Genomic DNA, 21,166 nt, shown 5'->3' on the forward strand with positions numbered 1-21,166 from the left:
TCACTGGGTCATGATGGTTATTCATAAAGGCAGTGTTTTCCAAAATATATTGGTTTTTAAAAATCTTTTATTTTTTCTTAAGTAAGCTCCACACCCAACGTGGGGCTTGAACTCATGACCCCAACCTCGAGAGTCACATGCTCTGCCGAGTGAGCCAGCCAGGCACCCATCCAAAATACATTGTGAAGAAAGCTAATTCCATGGGATATTAATAGATGTTATTTTTAAAGCCATTACGGCCAAATAGGTGAGGGAAATGCTGGATTAAACAAGGAACCATATGATTTTTTAAAGCCTAGGATTTGTCGATGTGCACTAGGAAATCTCCAAGAGGGGACAGAGAATACTATGTTTTTCAAACTTGTTTTATAATGGGATCCTTCCTTCTTGCAACATCCATCAGGACTAGGCTAGGGTAGTTCTAGTTTTGATTACATATCCTTAGTATAGGTTATTTATCTATTTCTAAATTAGATACATTTGAATCGGTCCTCTGGTTCAGTAGTTCCTAAAGCACAGTCTCTAATCTATCCCTTAAGCAGTGGGGCGAGAGATTATTGAAAGTCAAAGAAACCTCTGTTCCTGCTTTCGTCATCTCTTCCTTTTACAAAATAGACGCATGATGCAGGTTTTCTAACGCGCACAACATGACGGGCTCTGACATCCCATGCTGAGGCTGTCATTACAGCTTACCTTTTGCAGGGGCCTTGTGTTTCGAGGTAGCATTGGGGGGGGTGATGTGATGAGGGATGCCAAGGGATGACGCAGACCTACAGCCTTTGAATTCATTTTCTTCCATTTCCTCGGAACCTTGGGCATCTTCCGAGAGGGGATTGTGTGCTGGTGACTTGAAGAGGTCAGGGCTCCTCCCCACTGGCTCAGCAGAGGATATGTCTAGGGACCCACACTGTTCTGGCCTGCACTGGAGGCAGGGCTCATAAGGCTCAGCCGGACAACAGCCCCAGGGGCCGGCGGGGCCCTCGTCGGGCTCAGAGCTTCTCCAGCAATCTGCTGCCATGGCCGTGGAGATGAGATCAGGGCTGGAGCCAGGCATCTGTCTTTGAGCATGGTTGCTGAGTGGGCTCCGCAGGGCTGCTGCTGGGCCAAAATATCTCAGGTTGTTGGCGCAGGTCGCAATGTCCTGTCCGTGCATATTGAGTCTGGGATGGTGACTCTGAGACACGGCAGGAGGGGCTTGCTGGTACTGCCGCTGTGGAGGATGATGGTGATGGGGAGAAGGGTACTGGGACGGAGCGTGGTGTAGATAAGTGGGATGCGGTGAATTTTCCTGCGCTGGCTGGTTTTTCAAGATCCCTGCGAAGTCACCATGGCTGCCTCTGCTATTCCCTCGGCGGTGGCGTGGTTTGCTCCGGTAGCGGCTCTTGCTGCTTGAGGTGGACATTTTGGGACTTCCGGACAAAGGGGAAGCAGCGGGAGCCACCTCCACACTGGGAATACCTTCAGATCTCAGCAGATCTGGCCTGGGAGGGAAGGAAAGATTTCGTTTTAAACAGATGAAAACACATTCAAGCTGGGGGAAATGTAACCCAAACCTTAAAATACACACACCCCTTGAAACAGGAGGCACGTATGCAGAGATTTATCCGACGGAGATGACAGATGCGCATGAAGATGTGTGTTTCCAAGACGTTATGTTATATACTATAGTTTAAAATAGCAGAAAATTAGAAACAACCTAGATGTCCACCTATAGTTCCTTCATTCCTTCTGGATTTTATTCTGTGCCTCACTAGCTGAGGTACCCAATCCCCTTTACAGTCTAATTCTACCCTACAGGTTTCTCGATCTCTTCCTTATAACCTCAGCTATCAGCCCGGTGCCAACATGCCAAGGCAGAGGCAAAGGTTTGCCCACGATCAGGAATCTGTCTGATGATGGATCTAGAGGGATCCCACAGAAGATCACAAATCACAGGGATCTGGCACAAGAGAAGGAAACCTCAGGTTAATTAGGCAAGAGGCCAAATTCAGGGACTTTGGTCTAGACATGGTCTGCTTGAGGTCTGGGACTCTGTCCATCTGTGTATGGGAAGGACACTAGCAGGGAGCCTTGCTCACACTCAGTACTCAACCATGTTTAAGGAAGTGGGGAAATGGGGTGGGAACTGAGGAGAGGGAAACAGTACAGAGCCTAGGAGGTTGGACAGAGCCATCAAGAGAAGGGCTTGTGAGGAGTGGTCTGGCATGGTCCTGTCTCCTCTCCTAGTCCTGCTGTCGAGTGCTCCCTGGGCTGGCCATGCAGATCATGTGCAAGAGCGAGCCAGAGCACACACTGATTTCAGGGTGCACAGGCAAACAATAAATGGCTTCTGAACTGAGGGACTGGTACAGGCGGAGACTCGAGGACACCAGAGAGCACCACTACTGCCTTCCTTCTTTGGAACCAAACAGACACGAATCTTCAGATTACAGAGCTGAAGGACCCAGACTTTTTTTTTTTTTTTTAACAACAGATGCCTTTCTCAAATGAATTATGAGAAACTCAGTATATAAAATAGATATAGTAAGAGAACAGATCGGTGGTTGCCAGAAGTGGGGGGTGGGGGAATGGGTGAAATGAAGGAAGAGGGTCAAAAGGTATAAACTTCCAGTTATAAAATATCTAAGTCCAGGGATTAATGTACAGCCTGGAGACTATAGCTAATAGTACAGTTGCCCCTTGGATAAAAAATCCAAGTATAACTTGGATTATACTTGGACCAAGTATAATCTTGGTCAAAAATCCAGGTATAACTTTTGACTCTAAAAAAACTTAAAAATAGCCTACTGTTGACCAGCTGCCTTATTGGTAACATAAACAGTCGATTAATACATATTTTGTATATTATATGTATTATATTCTGTATTCTTAAAGTAAGCTAGAGAAAAGGAAATGTTAAGAAAATCATAAGAGAAAATACATTTATGGTACTGTATTGCAAAAAATTCACATGTCAGTGGAACTGTGAAGCTCAAACCTGTGTTGTTCAAGAGTCAGCTGTACCACGTGGTATATCTGAATGTCTCTAAGACATCTCAAAAGTTCTTATCACAAGAAAAAATATATATAACTATTTGTGGTGATGAATGGATGTTAACTAGACTTATTGTGGTAGTTGTTTCATAATATATATGTATATTGAGTGGTTATGTTGTACACCCCAAACTAATATAATTTGTCAATTATAGCTCATAGTCCCCGCCCTGCCCCTGCCCCAGATATAGTGGGACAGTTTGGGGTGGGGAGAGCAGAAGCCCCGCCTTGCTGGGCTCCCCGTCCTTGTCCTCTCGACTTCTGCAATAATCCCTGACATCTCTCTGCAAGCCCTAGGGTGTCCCAGACCTTGCTTGAAAACCACAGATACAGTCCCACCTCTACCTTATGTGATGAGGAAACCGAAACCCAAGGTGGCTCATGGTCTCACAGTGCATTACCAGCAGAATCCAGACAAGAAGTCTCTCCTAATCCCCAGACTGGCTTATTGGAGATTCAGAGGACAAGATTAAAGGTGCCGACAAAGCACTCGGGGCTTATTAAAATGGTTGAGTCCGTCAGGTCTAAGATGGGGCCCAAGAGTCTGCATTTCTTTTTTTTTTTTTTTTTTTTTTTTAAAGATTTTATTTATTTATTTGACAGAGAAAGACACAGCGAGAGAGGGAACACAAACGGGGAGTGGGAGAGGGAGAAGCAGACTCCCTGCGGAGCAGGGAGCCCGATGCGGGACTCGATCCCGGGACTCCAGGATCATGACCTGAGCCGAAGGCAGTCGCTTAACCAACTGAGCCACCCAGGCGCCCCAAGAGTCTGCATTTCTAACACACTCTCACGTGATGCTGAAATGAGGACCACATGTGAACAGGAAATGAGCCAGCATCAGGCTGTAGGAGATGTGTTTTCCTTCTTTTTTGGGGGGAACAGTTAAAGGCTTGTCTTAGCACAGAAGTCCCAGGTAAATCTGGTATATGACAAGGTGGGCAGAGTATTATGCTGCTGCGAGCATCTTCCTGTCTCAGGTTCACAGTTCTGTGGTCAGCTGGCCACCTTGTGCCACAGAAAGTCTGTGGACTGAGGAGGTCCTGGGGCTTTTATTGAGGCAAGAGAGCCCTCTGAGGCCCAGTTAGGGGCATCTACTTACACAGCGACTAGCTATGGTGGGATCTAGAAGAGGGTTGCAGTGAAAGTGTCCTAAATCAGGTAAAGGCTGCTTTTTTATTGAACCTGGCAGTGCAAAAATCACAGAATAACAATGATACAGCACTTCACAGTTGACAAAGCACTTTACAGTATATAAAACACTCATTTCCTACTATTCATTTTTCCAATATTCATTTTACAGATAAAGGCACTGAGGGATCCGAGAGGTTAATTGGCTTGTGTCCATCACAAAGGAAGTAAACGGCAGAACTCCTAACTGGCACTCAAGTCTTTTGACATTAAGGAATAGTTCTTGCCCCATTCCAAGCCTCTCCTTATTATGAGTATTTAGACCATTGTATTAGATTACACTCACTTGTAACAGGCTTTGTGGATCCATAATTGAGTCTGATTCTCTTCTTTTTAGTCCCCAGCTGAACCCACATTTACACCTAGGCCAAAGGATGGTGGATGGTTTTCCCTCTCTGATCTCCTCCCAGGTCACTGGACTTCTGACTTAATCACTGGACTGTCCAAATAATCTGTAACTGATATCCTCCAGGGGCCAATCAACTGAGAGCAGAACTCTTTGCAGCTCAAAGACCCATTCCAGGTTGTCTTCCTGCATGAGTTCAGTCAGCTTGTCCACTAAGCATCTGCTGGTGATGGCAAACTCTCCCAAACATATTCCTCACAGCCAACAGTAAAAGTCAACATGAGCTCACATTTTGAAAAATGAAACAGTACTATTTTCTCCTCCAAAGCTCTTAGTTTTAACTGTAGCAGAATGCAGGGAGGAGCAAGCAGGTGAACTCAGTCTCCAATTAAGACATTAGAAGAAAGAGGTGTTGGGATCCTCAGAGGGTTTTGCCAGGTGCCATCTGCAATTTCTCAGAACTTAACTAGAAGGTGATCAGGGGTGGGAAGTAAAAGCAAAACTGGAATTAATCCATGTAATTACTCTTTAGTAGTTTAGATTTATATCAGTCATGCTATGGTAGTATGGCTGCCATTCTGGAAGCCTTAGAATACATTCTTTGTTTGCATTTTGTCATTACCTTTATTCTTACTGCATTTTGCAGTAGACCATTGGGTCTACACCCCAGGTTTTAGGGACATTTCTTTCCTTTACATTAACTTGGCTAGAATAGAATCCACTCTCCACTATTTGGGAGGAATGGGCATCTAGTAGAGCCTGGTAATAAAAACTGACTGGAAGAGCATTCTAATATTAAACTAGTATAAGGAAAATGCATTGTAAAGGAAAGGGCAATCTTCCTTTTTTTTTTTTTTTAACTATTCAAAAACTCATTTTTTAGCACCTGTGATTTGTAAGGTGATTTCACATTTCTCTTATTTAAACTTCGCAGAAATCCCATGCAGGAATACAATGAGGGGCCCTACATGGTTAGGTACAGGTAATTATCAAAGCCCCTGCTTTTGTTTTTTGGCAGTGGATTTACAGGCACTTATTACATTATTAAAAAGAACTAACTAAATGAGTAAGGAAAAGTGGGACACACGTGGATCAATGTCGCATAAAACAAGAATTATGATTCACCCAATTCTGTGCACTAGGAGTCAAAAGGAGAAAAAGAAATCTCATGTGTGATCATTATGCCATTTTACCCATGGGGCTGAAAGACGTCAAGTGACATGGCCCACATCATACAGCTTGTAATAATAGGCCGAGCTGGGATTTGAATCCACGTCTGCCTGGCCCTCAGTTTATTTCTCTTTTCCCTATGCCATGCTAAGACAATAAATATGTACATCTCAGAGAGTAAAAACTAGATTCCTAGAGTTCATGACACATCCTCTCACTTTCCTACGCTGTTTTATCTAGAGGCAAGGGTGCCCGTGATGAGCTACAGAGTGGACACACCATCATGGGATAATGTATTTTGGGGGATATTTTCCCATTTCTCTGAATGTCAGGTTGGCACAGATGTCTCACCGTTTGGTCTGCATCCCTGATTTATGAGGCGTGCCTTTCCTCTTCATGAGTTTCTCCATGGCATTGGGGTGGATTATTGGACGGACGGGGTGTCGTTTGTAGGTTCCAGGATACTTCTTTTCCACTGCTTGCTCACGCCTGCGGAATGAAAGGAAGAGCCACAGCTCAGTCACTGCAGACAGAAAAGATGGGCAGGAAGTTTTCACAGGCTAATTCCACTCACAGATTCTGGTCACCCTTAACAGATACACACTATTTGAATAACAACACTACAATTCAGGTTGAAAGGAAAAAAAAAAGATGCTCAATTCAACTAATCTGACTTCACTGTGCTCTTCCACTCTCTGGTGCACTCAGGGGCTGACCTTCCCTCCCCCAACATACCTCATGAGAGACACAGTAGAAGACCTACTTAGTTTCAGTTATTGTTTTGGTCGGGACCACCGACCGGGGTCTCCTGTCATTGTCAAGAATCCCTTAAACCACTTTCCTCAGCCACCTTATTTCCCCAGGGGGCAAAAGGCTCCCCCTAATCCACACCAAGCTCTTCTTGAGATTTCTTGAGATGAGGACTCCCTTCCTGGAGCCCTTTGGCAGGGTGAAGTTGCAAATGTCGGTCAAATGCTCATTCCTCTATAACAAACTCTACAGCAACTCCACCCAACTGAAACTTGACCGAGGAAGGGACCTGGGCACAGCACATCCCTTAAGGAATGCTGGGTGAATGAATAAAGTATCTGCCATTTTAGGTTTGAGTAGTAGCAACATGGTGGAACAGTATTTGGGCTGATTGATAGACCCGACTCAGGAACAACAGACAGAAGTCTGGATACATACTTAATGAGCTCCTTCTCCCGCATTTCTAGCTGCAGCATGATAGCACTCAGTTCCATGTATAAATTATTAGCCCGCTCAAGTTTTCTCTCATAGTGTTCACGAATATCCAGAGCATGCCTATCAAAGAAAAGAGAGGATCAGCGAAGCTGACTACCCTGGGGGAGAACAAAGAACAGTTCTAATGAAATAAGAACCAGGATGGTTTCTCTCAAAAGCATTTGTCTGAGGGCTGTCTAAATTTAAGGATCCCTTGTCTGATGTAATGACTCGGACAAGATGGAGTGGGAGATGGGAAACCAAGCTTTCCCTTGGTTTATCCTTAAGGGCCACATCCAGCCATACAGAATAGCCAGAGGGAGGCACAGATAAAAATCAGATTGTGATTTGTGTATAATGTGTAGCCTTTGTCTGTGTAGCATTGACAATACCTTAATAAGAATATAGTATAATATATTCATGTTCATGGAAACATGCAATTAAGGCTGACCCCCTGGCCCCGTACTTATCTACGGCACAGATCCTGCCTAATACGATGGTTACCTATGGCTACATTTTGTACCCCTCAATCAGTCATAAGCATCTTGAGACCAGGAACTACATCTTATAAAGCGCTGCCTTCCACATCACCTAGGACAGGCACCGAATGAAGAAAGAGCATAGCCCCAGGAGCGCTGGCTGCAGAGATATATTAAAGGATAACAAAGTTACAGGGAGTGGATGGGACAGTGGGACAAAGGAGGGCTCACTTTGGGGGCAACTTTTAAAGAGAATTAACAGGAAGTAGCAGAGGTGAAAGGTGTGTAGGTGAAATGGTGATTCACAAAGCGAGTTCCTGCCAGTATCTGCAGATCTAGGGATGAGACGAGGTGGAGGAGAGAGCAGCCCACCTGAGCTCTTCTCTGCGCCTCCGAATCAGTTCTTCATCTAATCGGTGTATACAAGTTCCCTCACTTTTGATCTTCTCAAAGTGTTTTTTCACCTCTTCTCTCCATTCAGCCTGGGTGAGGACAAAATAGAATTTGTTAGTACTCGAGGAGTTTCAGCCCCTGATAAAACCATAGGGTCAGGTGCAGGATGGCATTTCCCTACATGTTTTTACTGAAGAGCCTTACAGAATAAACGTTCAGTAAATATTAGTTGATAGCAAAATAGCTCATGCCCCTGTATCTGCACCCCACCCCCCCACACCATGACCTCATTTTCTGTATTTAGTCCAACATGGGATGCCATCTCTTTTCCAGTTTCCTTGCCATACTGGCCACCAGAAATATCACAGCCGGCATACTGGCCATCACCTCTGGAACAAGAGAGCTCAGTTTTAAGTGAAGATGATGGCTGAGATGGCCTGGCCAAAAAGAGAGCTCTTCTCACCATCTGGTATAAGTACGTGCCAGTGAGAATATGATCGTGTTTAATTGGCACCAGAATTTCTCTTAGGTTTTGTTTATGAAAATATCTTGGGGTGCCTGGTGGCTCAGTCGGTTAAGCATCTGCCTTTGGCTCAGGTCATGATCCCGGGGTCCTGGGATCGAGCCCCACATCAGGCTCCCTGCTCTGCGGGGAGTCTGCCTTTCCCTCTACCTCTGCCTGCCTTTATCTCTCTGTGTCTCATGAATAAATAAAATCTTAAAAAGAAAAAAAGAAAATATCTTGAGAAAATATTTGGAGTAGAAACACAGGGCATGAACAGCAGGACTCGGGAATAAAAACGTAGGGAATTCTACAGGAATTGGGGAGTGAGGGAAAGAACAGGAAAAGAGAAAGAGGAGGAGAAAAGGTATGGCTAAACAATGTAGTAGTTCGACAAAATTTTTAGAATGGGGATGAATACCAAATATGTGATTTCAGTTATTCAAAATGTAAGCCTCTTCCAATTTCCAAAAACTTTAGTAAAGTCTCTGACATTCACCTTGACTTTGGATGAGTGTTTCGTTTTTTTTTGGACATCAAGAAAAGGTGCTGAACTTCATGTTTGGGTCAATGACAGGATAAAGATAAAGGAACAACCACAAAATGGCAGGGATGGGGCCCAAAAATTTTAGGAAGGCAGAGTGAGAGTGACCATGAAATTATAAATCTCCCAGGAATTCACAGACTATGTTAGGACACTGGGATTTCCACAAGGCATGGAATTCCAAGCCAATTTTATCTAAATTTTAGGGGTTAGAAAAACCTCTGCTGGAATATAGTCTACAGACAGTTTCTAGAAAACAGCTAAAGGAGAAGTCTCCTCAAATTACATATAAATTACAATCACAAGAAGCTAATGAGATTAAGATAATTTCCAGTAAAGGCTAAATGTATAACTAAATGCCTCTAAATATTCTTCCTCTGGAGCTATTCTATTACCTTGAGATTCATGTTTAAAATGATTTCTCTAGATCATGGAAGAAGTCATGCTTAAGTAATTGTGAAATTACAGAAGGTTTCTCCCCAAATTTGCTGTTTATCATTTACTTTTTTTTTTTTTTTAGGATTTTATTTATTTTTTGACAGAGAGAGAGAGCATAAGCAGGGGGAGTAGAAGGGAGAGGGAGAAGCAGACTCCCTGCTGAGCAGGGAGCCTGACGTGGGGCTGGATCCCAGGACCCTGGGATCAAGACCTGAGCCGAAGGCAGACGCCTAACCAACTGAGCCACCCAGGCACCCCTCTCATTTACTTTTATAAAGGAAATTATATTGTAATTATTTAGAAAGTGATCATCCTGCTTATCTGCTTATAATATGCTAGAAAGTAAAGGTCATCAGAAAGTAAAAGTCATCAGAAAGTGAAGGTCATCAGAAACTCAGATCCAGAATGCGCTGCACTTAATCTTAATGCACTTAATCTTCAGTTCAGACATGTCTGGGCATATCTGAAGAAATGGAAGGTGGGTAGGCCGGAAGCCAGTTTGCACAGAGACTGAGGTGCCTCTGAGAGAAAATGTGGCACAAGAGAAAGGAGAAATCCTGCATGAACCTGACCTGTAACAAAGCCACCATCATAGGAGTGAAGGAGCATTTCCCAGTGTTTCATTAAAATATCTGTAAAACACTGGGCCATAACCAGCACTGCTCTGTTACCTTTAACCAAGTGCAACTCAACAGCGAAATTGGAAGAGTTCATTGTGTAAATAGAACAATGTGCAGCTTTGGAATCTTGAGGAGTCCAGAGCTTTAGTTACAGGAGGAAATGGCAGCTCTTGATGGGTGAGGCAGTGCCTTGGGATATGGCGGCATCCAATGGATGCCAGCTGGGCCTATGGTCTTGTAGCAGAAAACAGAGCTAACCCACAAGGTAATACCTCGCAGACACCAGCAGGAGACTGCGGTGTCAGGCCAGTCAGTGAAAAGCAGAGCAGATGTTACTATGAGGTTACTGAGATCCCCACTCTTCACTGGGGATTCCCTCCAAATGCATGTGACGGGGTCAAGGGAGGGAGTAGGGGGTGCTTCACAAGGTATTCAAGTCCCGGGGAAGCAGGTAAGGGAAAAATCCAGTGAAACTTGGGTTTTTACCATTAGTGGGATCCTTTTCATGTCCTAGATAAGGCCTGGGAAAGGCCATCCCATTTAAAAGGTTTTCGTCTTCTCCAGCCTTCCAGTTATTCAATCAGTAGATTGAACAGGTAAATTCAGAGAGACAGAAAGTAGAACAGAGATTACCAGGGGCCAAGGGGAGGAGGGAATGGGAAATGACTGCTTAATGGGGTGATGAAAACTTTTGGAAATAGTGGTGACAGTTTCACAATGTTGTCAATTTAATTAACGTCACTGAACTGTACACTTCAAAATGGTTAAAATGGAAAATTTTGCATTATTTTTACCGCAATTTTTTAAAAAGGAAAAAAAGAAGTGGAGCCAGTTCCAGCCTAGCTGGAGGAATAGAGAAGCAGGATGTTGTGGGACTAAGTAGCAGGAAATCAGAGATTCTGAGTCAGAAAAGATTCAAGAGGTCATCAAGTCCAACTCTTGACTGGCACAGGAATCCTCTTTACTCCCTTCCTGGGTGAGCGCCCAGCCTCTACCTAAGGACCTACTTGCTTGTGATGAATTTTTTTTTTTTTTTTAAGTTTTAAAAATGTATTTAAGTAATCTCTCTACCCCATGTGGGGCTCAAACTCATGACCCCGAGTTCAAGAGTTGTATGCCCTTCCAACTGAGCCAGCCAGGGGCCCCATGATGAGATTACTTTTAAGGAGTACAGTTTGTCCCTATAATGAACTTTGTGTGTCTGCAATTCCCAGCCTCTGAATTTCTGGGTGGTCGCAGTGGTACTCAAAAGGGAACCAGACTGGTGCAAAGCAGAGTGTGGGGGAAGGGCTTAGAAGCAGGGCACAAGGCCCACCTAGCAATGGGGATCTGGGACCCCACTGAAATGTTTTCTAACAACTGATATCCAGTGCTGGGGTGCCTGGCTGGCTCGGTCAGCACAGCATGCGGCTCTCGATCCAGGGTTGTGAGTTCAAGCTCCACATTGGGTGTAGAGCTCAAAAAAAAAAAAAAAAGAAAAAGAAAAAGAAAAAGACTGATAGCAAATGCAGTTGAATACCAGGAGAAATAGGTTACTGTGTAGGAATGAGAAGCAGCTTTGGCAGAATGGAATACTGTAGTGGAATCGGCTGCTGTGTTCATCTGTGCTATAGAAGCTGCTGAGAAACAGCGGAAGGAGTCAGCTGGGCTCCTGGCAGTACTCCTGACGACAGTTTTGGTGGAAAGTGGAGACCCGTGGCTTCCAACCATGGACAGGATGTGGACCGGGCTCTTGTCAGCAGGCAGGGGGAGAGGAAGCCTCAGGTATGAGACTGCAGACTAGCAAAACCAGGTGCTAAATAGTCAGCTCCGTCCCCATCCGAGTGGCATCGAGTCAAAGCATCGTGGAGAGGAGTCCCCCAGCTGCCACCTTGTCCATCTCAGGAGTTCACCAGAATGTAACAACCCAAAGGAGGCTTCATTTCTCTAGCTTCGTGGGCAGTGAATAACATCTTACAATCGAGCAGTTCTTTAGTTTCCAATACAGCTGCATTTTTATCTTCTCATTTGGTCCTAGCTAAAACCCCATAAGGAAGAGAAGACACGATAATCTTCATGGTTTTTTTGATGCGTACGCTGAGGTTTAGAGATTTTAGTGACTTATCCAAGATCGTAGGACAAGGGGTAGACTCACGTCTGTTGCTTTTCTTAGTACTTCAGTAGCTAGTTCATAAAACCTTTATCAGTAGCCAGAGAGGGTCTGAATTTCAGACCCAGAGACAAACCAGCTTGTAAGTACCTAAAATAATCCTAGGAACTGGCACGCATAGCAGATTTGGGGCTATTTAAGGAGAGGTAAAATTTTATGTTGGGAGAAACATGTGGAAGAATTAATATTAAAAGATGCCCAGTGTAATGTCTTCCCCTTCCTCTCCTTCCACTTCCTCTCCACTTCATATTCTTGCTGCAAAAGAAACTTTTCTGAGTTCAATCTTACTGCCGCACGTATTGGTAAACGTGAGTTGTACAAATGAGGGTACTGGATGTGGGCACTTAGCTGCACTATGCAGTGCTTTGCACACGGTGGGCACTCAGAAGATGTGGCGCTGGCTTCAGGAGTGACATTCTGGGAGCATTCAAGTAAAATCGGTTTGCAGTTTGCAGTTTTCCAAGTACACAGTTATACTGTCTCAATGGCTTGTGACTTAGTACTCTCACCAAAAACTGCTTTTCCAAACTGGGGTGTGCATACTTTTATGGGAAAGGAAGCAAAGCTGTAGTTGCAACCGTATCCTAAAGTTTGAAAGATTCCCTAGAAAGTACTCACTATTCTCTTTCATTTCACAAAAGGGCCTAAGTCTTTTTCTGAACACGAACACAGAGATTGGACAGATTGCTTTTCCCGTGCCCCAGACTTACACATATTTGAATAGATAGGCAATACTGTTAATAGTTCTCAAGGAGTTTATCTGAATATTTTAAGCCATAAGTCTGGAATGGTCTGTAAGACAGTAAAGGCTAACAGGTACATTAAATTACATTTTACCTGGTGCTAATAGGTGACACACAGAGTTAGGGGAAATGTTCTCTCTGGGCCTAATTCTATCCTGGGCTCTCTGGTCCTTAACTTCCCTCCACCATACTTTAGATTTTTCTCCTTCAAGGGAACAAGGGAAGCAACCCTTTCATGAAGGTTGGCAGTAACTTTTTTTTAAGTCTTTTTTTCTTTTTAATTTAAGTAATCTCTACACCCAATATGGGGCTTGAACTCACAACCCCGAGATCAAGAGTCTCATGCTCTTCCAACTGAGCCAGCCAGGCGCCCTGGTCAGCAGTAATTCTAATTCAAGTATATTTCTCTTTTCTCTTCAACAATTTCACTACCCTGAGGATGACATTCTGACACATGTTCCTTTCAAATGAGATAATGATATATCTTAAGTGTTTAAAAAACTCCAAAATTTCCCATGTGTGAGGTGTCCCAGCCATTGCTTCACACCGGCTAGAGCTCTAGAATTGCTACGAGAATCAGAATGGTTCTAAGCGTTCCTCTTTTTCACCACGAGTTCCCCGGCTGCGTGTTCAGTACACCGGAGGAGAGCTTCCAGACTTACCTGAGACTTGAAGTAGGTTTCTTGTGGGGTAGCAAGAACGTCTGCAGAGGCGATGTCTAAATGCATGAGCGTCTGCCGGAAAGAAGGCCGGTTGCGAGGTTTACTCTGCCTACAAGTTAGAAAAGACAGCTTGTGCGTTGCTGAGGTTGTGTCCAGGAGGATAAAGATTTTATTCTACTTTATCGAAAACATTTTTGGCTCCACGCATGGCTATACCTCAGGCCTTGTGCACATGCTGAAGAGCAAAAGGAAAACATAATCAGGAGATACCTGTAATGATAAAATGGAAATCTCTAGGATCAGTGGCCTGTTTGATAATAACAGTCCCTTAGGACTAGTAAAGTCATAATAGCTATCATTTAATAAGGCCTACTCTTTCAGGATATACCAAGTTCTTTATTTATCAATAACTCCAAGTCTGCCAGGCTTTAACCAGGTGATTCGCTCCAAATCCATATCGGAGACTTCCCTGTGGTTTCAGAGAAATTTTAAACGTGGTTTTGAGGAAGAAGGTAAAAGAGAATCTTAGGAGAAAGAGATTTCTTACCACGTCTGTTTCATAAGGATTTTGAATCCATCAGGGCAAGTGGAAGGAACTGGAAGGTGTAGGCTATTGCTTCCAACACCCCAAATAATGGCCGAAGAGTCTACATCTTTGTAAGGAATCTCTCCTGTCAGCAGCTCCCAAAGCACCACTCCGAAAGACCTACAGTAGTACCAGGAACAGGTACCAAAGACAGTGCAGAAAGACTGGTTGGTATTTTAGTTCTTTATTCATGTTTAATCAAATACATACCCAGTTTCAAAATTCTAATACCGCCATAAGAAGAACAGAAACAGCCAGGAAAACTCTGGAAAAGAAACTCAGTGAGGGATAATCAACACCGCTTGATATTAAGACATATCATAAGGCGGGACACCTGGGTGAAGGAAGCGGCTGCCTTCAGCTCAGGTCATGATCCCAGGGTCCTGGGATCGAGTCCCGCGTCGGGCTCCTTGCTCAGCAGGGAGCCTGCTTCTCCCTCTGCCTGCAGCTCCCCCTGCTTGTACTCTCGCTCACTCTCTCTCGCCTATGCTCTCTCTCTCTAGCAAATAAATAAATAAAATCTTTAAAAAAAAAAAGACATATCATATGGCTTCAGTAATTAACTCTGGTGTGTGAATAGACAGCCAGACTAATGGAAGGGAACAGAAATCCATAAATAGGCCAAATACATATAGGACTTGAATATATGATAGAAGGGATATCCCAAACCAGTGCAGGAACACTGACTAGTCAGTAAATGCTGTTGGGACAGCTGAGGGTAAAATTAAATCTATCGCTCATCTTACATCAAGATACATTCCAAATGAATCAAAAATTCAAATGTGAAAAGAAAAAATGAAACCATAAACCCCTGAAAGAATACATGGGAAATTTTTTTTCTTTTTACTAATCTTAGACTGGTGAAAGCTTTCTAATTATGAAATCCAGAAGCCACAAACGGAGACACTGATCAGTTAAATTGCATTTAAAAAAAAAAACCTAGCATGGAGAAAGAACTCCACCATAAACAAAATAACAAAATGTGAAAAGTATCCATAATTCATACACACAAAAGGCTAATCTCCTTAATATATAAAATACTCTTATAAATTGATGAGAATCAAGATCAGAGAGCTTAGCAAAGGATCAGAATAGCTCACAAATAAGAAATTACCAATGGTTTGTAAATATATGAAAAAACGTACAACCTAACTTATAAGTTATAAGAAGGGGAATGCACATTAAAGCTGCACTCAAGACACCGTGTGTTACCTAGATGGTTGGCAAAAATCCAGGAAGTTAGCACATTTTGTTGGTGAGACTGAGAAAATACTTATCCATTTCTGTTGGGAACGTAATTGGTATAATCCCAAAGGAGGACATGTTGGTGATAATTACCCAAATTACAAATGATCCCACATTTCTACTTTATCTTACTTACTCTGGTGTTACATGTAATTTTAACACATGCTATTATTTTGGTTTTAAGCCTAAAAGTCATTAGTAGCTGGTTTTAAGGATGGGAGAAAAGTGACTACAGGGAAACATACTATTAATAGTAAAGATTCGTAATCTCAAAGGACAAGCTGATAAAGATTTTTAAAAGGCCAAAAAATAAAAAAGCATAGCTCACACGGGATATTTACAAAAAGGGCAAACAGCCCTATTATACGCTTCAAATAGCTCTAAAGCACATAACCGTATCACAGCAAAGTACATCACTGATACACTCAATGATGGTCTGAGGCACCAAGACTAGGTAAACTTTGTTTAATGTATTTTATTTAAGAAGGTAAGAATTAGGTAACATATTTCCCGAAGACTTTTATGCCAAATGCTTATTTGAAGTAAACTTCCCATTTTCCAGAAAGTTCAGCATATTCTGTGAAGGTCTCCCAAACTGATGATTTACTAAATAGACATTCACCCTAATTCCCCTTCCAATCCTTCTCTCCACATTCATCATGACGCTGGGTAGTACCTCAGACAATAGGAGCCTGAAATCAACCAGCAGTGAGTAACACTAAAGAATACTTTGGGAAAGCACAAGTGTTGGAGGAGGAAAGGACTCATACAGTGAAGTGGGAAAGGCTTTCTTGTCGGGACGATGGCACCGCTCACCATATATCGACTTTTTCAGAGACAGGTTCGTTCCGTATCACCTCTGGTGCCATCCATGCAACCGTGCCGGCGAAGGACATCTTGGTACTTTTGTCACTGAGTTCCTTAGATGTGCCAAAATCTGAAATCTTTACCGCATCTGTGTGAGTCACCAAAACACTTTAAAAAGAAATAAAGAGAACACCCAGATCATTAGTACTAATACAAATCATGACTGTAATTGGCAACTTTGTGTGCTGCCTCCTACCTTGTAGATTTCGGCCTATGAGTTCCAATATCACCGGGGCATTAGCTACATGCTAGACAGAGCATCACTCACACACGGGACGCCACACAGCACAGATCCTCCTGGTCTCATCCTGCCTCCACCGCTTGCTAACTTTGTGACCTCTGCCAAGCTACCTGATTCTTCTAAGCCAGCTTTCTCATCGTAAGATGGAGACAACTCAGGTCCCAGTGATCTTACCCATGATTCAAGCATGCAGAAAACTCTGAACACGGTGTATAAATATTTTCTCATCTATATCAAGCAAACTCATTTTATTCATCTGTGGCTCATTATAGAGTGCTGTCCTAGACTTTGCTTGGTGTGTGAGGTAATGCACTATGTTGCCTTTCTGAAATCCTCCAAGAGTTTTTGCTAAGGAATTATGGGCTATAATAATGGCCTCATGGAATTTTCACTTGAATTAAAAGAAGAGATGTAAAACACCCATGCTCAATAAATATTGGTTTCCACCTTGCCAGTCTCAGACAAACCACTAAGAAAAACACTTCTTTTAAAACACTGTTTAAATGATGGCCAACTAAAATCACACATAGCACCATGACACTAGGGATTTTTACATTAAAAGGCTAATAAGTATGCTGGGATTCCACCAATGTTGATAAGGAAAAGCTGGAATAAATTTAGCCTTAAGTAGATTCCACACAAGTCATGTTTGCCTTTTTATGGTATTTATCTGAAATGTGACCTGGGGGAAATTGCTTTTCTAGCATTAAAGATGAATACATCTGGTACCGGTCTAATTCAAAATATTAGTATACTTACAAACTAGACTGAATTCACTTGAAATAACCTGTTTAGAACTTTAGAATGTTAATGAGTTAGGGTTTCAGAGGCTTAATGATCTAGAGACTTATTCCTAATAAGAAAAAAGCGTGATATTCAAGGTATCAGAATTGAGGTGGCTAAAAAACAGAAAACTTCTCAGTCTCTCTCCTCCCTTCTCTGAACCTGGGACTTCACATTTGTCCCTCTCCATGCCAGTTTCACACGGCTCTCTAGTTACCAAACGGCTCTGCTTACAACTGCTTTAGAATACCTTCATCCACAACCGACCCCTAGTTTTGCACCTGATATGTAAAATTTACATACTTTGGAAATTTGGATTTAATGGTGTTAGTCATGGTGAAAATGCATATGGATTTAAATATCATGGGATATCTGACATAGTTTCAGAGCTGATGGTATCATTTACCCTGAAAGTCAGAAAAGGTGATAAGCCCCTAGAAAGAAAAACACTAGAAGCTTCCTCTTTGGCCTCTTTTGTGCTGCTCACTATGAGACTTTTTTTTTTTTAAAGATGTGACAAGTGTTGGGTTAGACATTTCATTTATTTATTTGACAGAGAGAGACACAGCGAGAGAGGGAACACAAGCAGGGGGAGTGGGAGAGGGAGAAGCAGACTTCCCGCCGAGCAGGGAGCCCGATTTGGGGCTCAATCCCAGGACCCTGGGACCATGACCTGAGCCGAAGGCAGACGCTTAATGACTGAGCCACCCAGGTGCCCAGGTCACTACGAGACTTCCTGCTATGGCAAGAAGGAATGGACATGGGGAGAGACTACAGGGCACATGAGGTTAGAACTTGTGTAAAGTCTTCTCTGAGACAAAGCTGGGGTCACACAGCCTAAGATTTAATGCGGGTAATGAAATCTCTCTTTAAAGCAAGGCAGACTGATCTTTGTCTTCTCAAAGTTAGTTTGAAACCCAAAGAGGCCAAGGCTGCCGGAAGTTCAAGGGAGTACTGATAACAGAGGGAAAGTCTTATTGGGTAACTTATTACCCTAATCTGTAAATGACAGGAGTTAAAGAAAGTAGCATGTGATTTTATACATTCTAAAACTTCCTGACTTCTTCCTCTACAGTTAATTCTCAAGGGGAACAAGGTGGTTAAGAAGGAGACCATTCAAAGAGGCCTTTGGCAAGTATTTTGTGTCCTTTGTGTGTATGTAGTGGATGACAAAACCAACAGGTTGTGTAAGAATGTGAGCAGATGGAATAAAGACTATAATAAAGTTTATTTGCAAGTAAAGCAAGGAGGGGGCTGTTCAGGGAGCTAACGACTATGATAAGCACTGCAGAGAACGAGGGTGATAAGCAAGAGCTGCTTTGAAGTTTATAATCAAGGACTGATTTGTATCTTCCATGGACAGGAGGCAGAAATCATTGTGAATCCCTCACCTTCACATGACGAGGAGGATGCAGGCTGGGGCTTTAGGTCTAAAAGTTCTGGGCTCAAGTCCTAGCTCCATGACTTTGGGCTCTGAGCCCTCATTTTTCTTTTTCTTTTCTTTCTTTTTTAGAAATGGAGAAGGGGGAGTGGGGCAGAGGAAGAGAGAGAATCACAAGCAGGCTCCAGCCCCACTCACAACCCCAAGATCACGACCTGAGCCAAAATCATGACCTGAGCCAAAATCAAGAGTCGGACGCTTAACCGACTGAGCCGCCCAGGTGTCCCCCGTGTTTCTTATATAAAATAAGAAGAATGATACTTGTTGCAACTACCCCCACACAATTTTTGCCAACATCAAACCAGATGTGATAATGGATATTTTAAAAAAATACCATAAACCATGAAAGCACTACGCAGACATGTTTTTGAAAAAAGGCTAATTCCTCTCTGCTTCTCTAAACCAAAATGTGATGAGAAATAATACAAAAAAAAAAAAAGTTTAAAAACAGGAGCTACGATGACATACACCATTTTATCAATTCCTTTCTTCCCTTGATATGGTCTGGGGAAATGAATAAACACTCCTCTTAAAGTGGTTACTGACAGCCAAAGAATCATTTTGAAAACAGATCACTAGAAACAACTCTGCTTCTCTTAAATAGCCAGTTTATATTATCTTATGGACACTGTGAACCTTGTGACTATTTATTTCCTTCTTTGCTTAGACTCTAGGAAGGTCAGAGCCAAATCTACAGTCCACCTCTACCAACTGTACAGAATCTTGTGGCATACCTTTTGTGAGCAAGCTTTAGTTCTAATGTTCTTATTTTCTCTTTGCCTCAGTCTCTTATTCATCCATTTTTTTTAAGCAAATTGTTATTTTATTTTAAAGATTTTATTTATTTATTTGAGAGAGAGAGAGAATGAGAGACAGAGAGCATGAGAGGAGGAGGGTCAGAGGGAGAAGCAGACTCCCTGCCAAGCAGGGAGCCCAATGCGGGACTCGATCCCGGGACTCCAGGATCATGACCTGAGCCGAAGGCAGTCGCTTAACCAACTGAGCCACCCAGGCGCCCCTTATTCATCCATTTTTATCCTATTGCCTACATTTCTGAAACTCAGTTTTTAACACAACAAATCAAGCCTTCAGGTGGGAAAGTTTGGCATTAAGTATCTGGGATGATGGAGAGTGAATACTTCAGTTAGTAATGAATCTTGTTTCACAGCTGCACAGTTAAAAAGCAACACAAAGGGAAAACTAGTGTCAGGTGCTTGGAGCTATCTGCCACATAGGTCAGTTGGTCAACAAGAATCCAGAAAACATGCAAAGAGAATTACCCACTGTGCCGATTTAAACTCAACCGAGAAAGTATGATGTCTGAAAACAACCGTGCTTGATAAAAATTCCCTTATTTCAAAGCAATAAAACAAAATGTCCGAAAAATCAGCTCCCAAACTCACTTAGGTGATTTGAGATCACGATGAATAATTTTATGGAGGTGCAAATAATTCATTCCACTTGCAATGCCCGTGGACCAGTCCACTAGCAATCGAGGTGTGATCTTCCTGCCGGCTCGCAAAACCTCATAGAGTTGTCCGTGGGCACAGTATTCCATGATGATGCAGTAACAGGGGGCCTGAGTACAAACGCCCCTTTCAAGAAAACACAAATATGTTTATAAATTCACACATACATACAAACGTACCTGTATACATATTTATATTTTAAGAATATTTAATACATTTAACGATTAAGACCAGTTCTCTGTCCATATTATTTTTAAAAGGCATAATCTTTCCCAATTCTTCAATTACCATTAAACCCCCTCTAGTCTGCAAGCTTCTCTATTATGCATATGGACAATTTTAGTTCCTTTTGCTCATTCCAGATTATCCCTATGTTGTGCTGGATCCAGTGCTTTTCTGTGGGGCCATTCCATTCTGGGACAAAGAGCACATTTCCTGAGACTTGTGTAGGCCAGGCGCTGCGTTGTGTTAGATTGTTAAGAGTAACTGAAATATCTTCCTTTTAAAATTAAATAGAAGGTTTTATATACAGGGTACAGAAAGAGAGAATTCAAATAAAATACTGCTATTTTTACTATTAATTGTTGAATTTTAAATTAGTCAAATTTAAGATAACTAGTCTGAGGACCAAAAAAAGAGTCAATTTTCTATATTATATAGTCTTTGGAAAAACATTTCTGCTTAGAATAAAAACAATATCATACAATGTAACCTATTTCTATGTGGCCTATATTTCCATCAATTCCTACATCTTCCACAAAGCCTTTCCTGATGATTCCAGTCCAAGAAGATCTTTCTCTAAATTCTTATGCTACCCGGGAGCCATTCGTTTTTTTTATATGCAAATTTCCTCTCCCCATACAGATCATTGGCTCCTGGAAGGGAAAGGTCTTCAATTTCTTTTCTTTCTACCTTAAGGTCTAGAAGTTCACAGCAAGTCCTTGACAAATATTTCTTAACTTCACCTTAACTTTCTTCGCTGCTGACCCTTTGCACAAACATGTGCAGGTGCACGGGGTAGGAAGAGGGGAACTAGCATG

At 42.5% G+C, this 21,166-nt stretch overlaps 1 protein-coding gene across 1 annotated transcript in view; it reads right to left on the reverse strand.

The window, feature by feature from the left end:
• The window catches only part of MAP3K13 (mitogen-activated protein kinase kinase kinase 13), a 39,681-nt gene that overhangs the window by 7,406 nt on the left and 11,109 nt on the right, over window positions 1-21,166 (reverse strand). Inside the window, 9 exon segments of the mRNA XM_021692346.2 lie at window positions 694-741; window positions 743-1,481; window positions 6,092-6,229; window positions 6,929-7,045; window positions 7,816-7,925; window positions 13,495-13,603; window positions 14,042-14,200; window positions 16,142-16,300; window positions 20,061-20,252. Of these exon segments, the coding sequence (XP_021548021.1) occupies window positions 694-741; window positions 743-1,481; window positions 6,092-6,229; window positions 6,929-7,045; window positions 7,816-7,925; window positions 13,495-13,603; window positions 14,042-14,200; window positions 16,142-16,300; window positions 20,061-20,252 (1,771 nt within the window).

This window comes from Neomonachus schauinslandi, chromosome 1 (assembly GCF_002201575.2).
Source record: "Neomonachus schauinslandi chromosome 1, ASM220157v2, whole genome shotgun sequence".
Classification (NCBI taxonomy): Eukaryota; Metazoa; Chordata; class Mammalia; order Carnivora; family Phocidae; genus Neomonachus; species Neomonachus schauinslandi.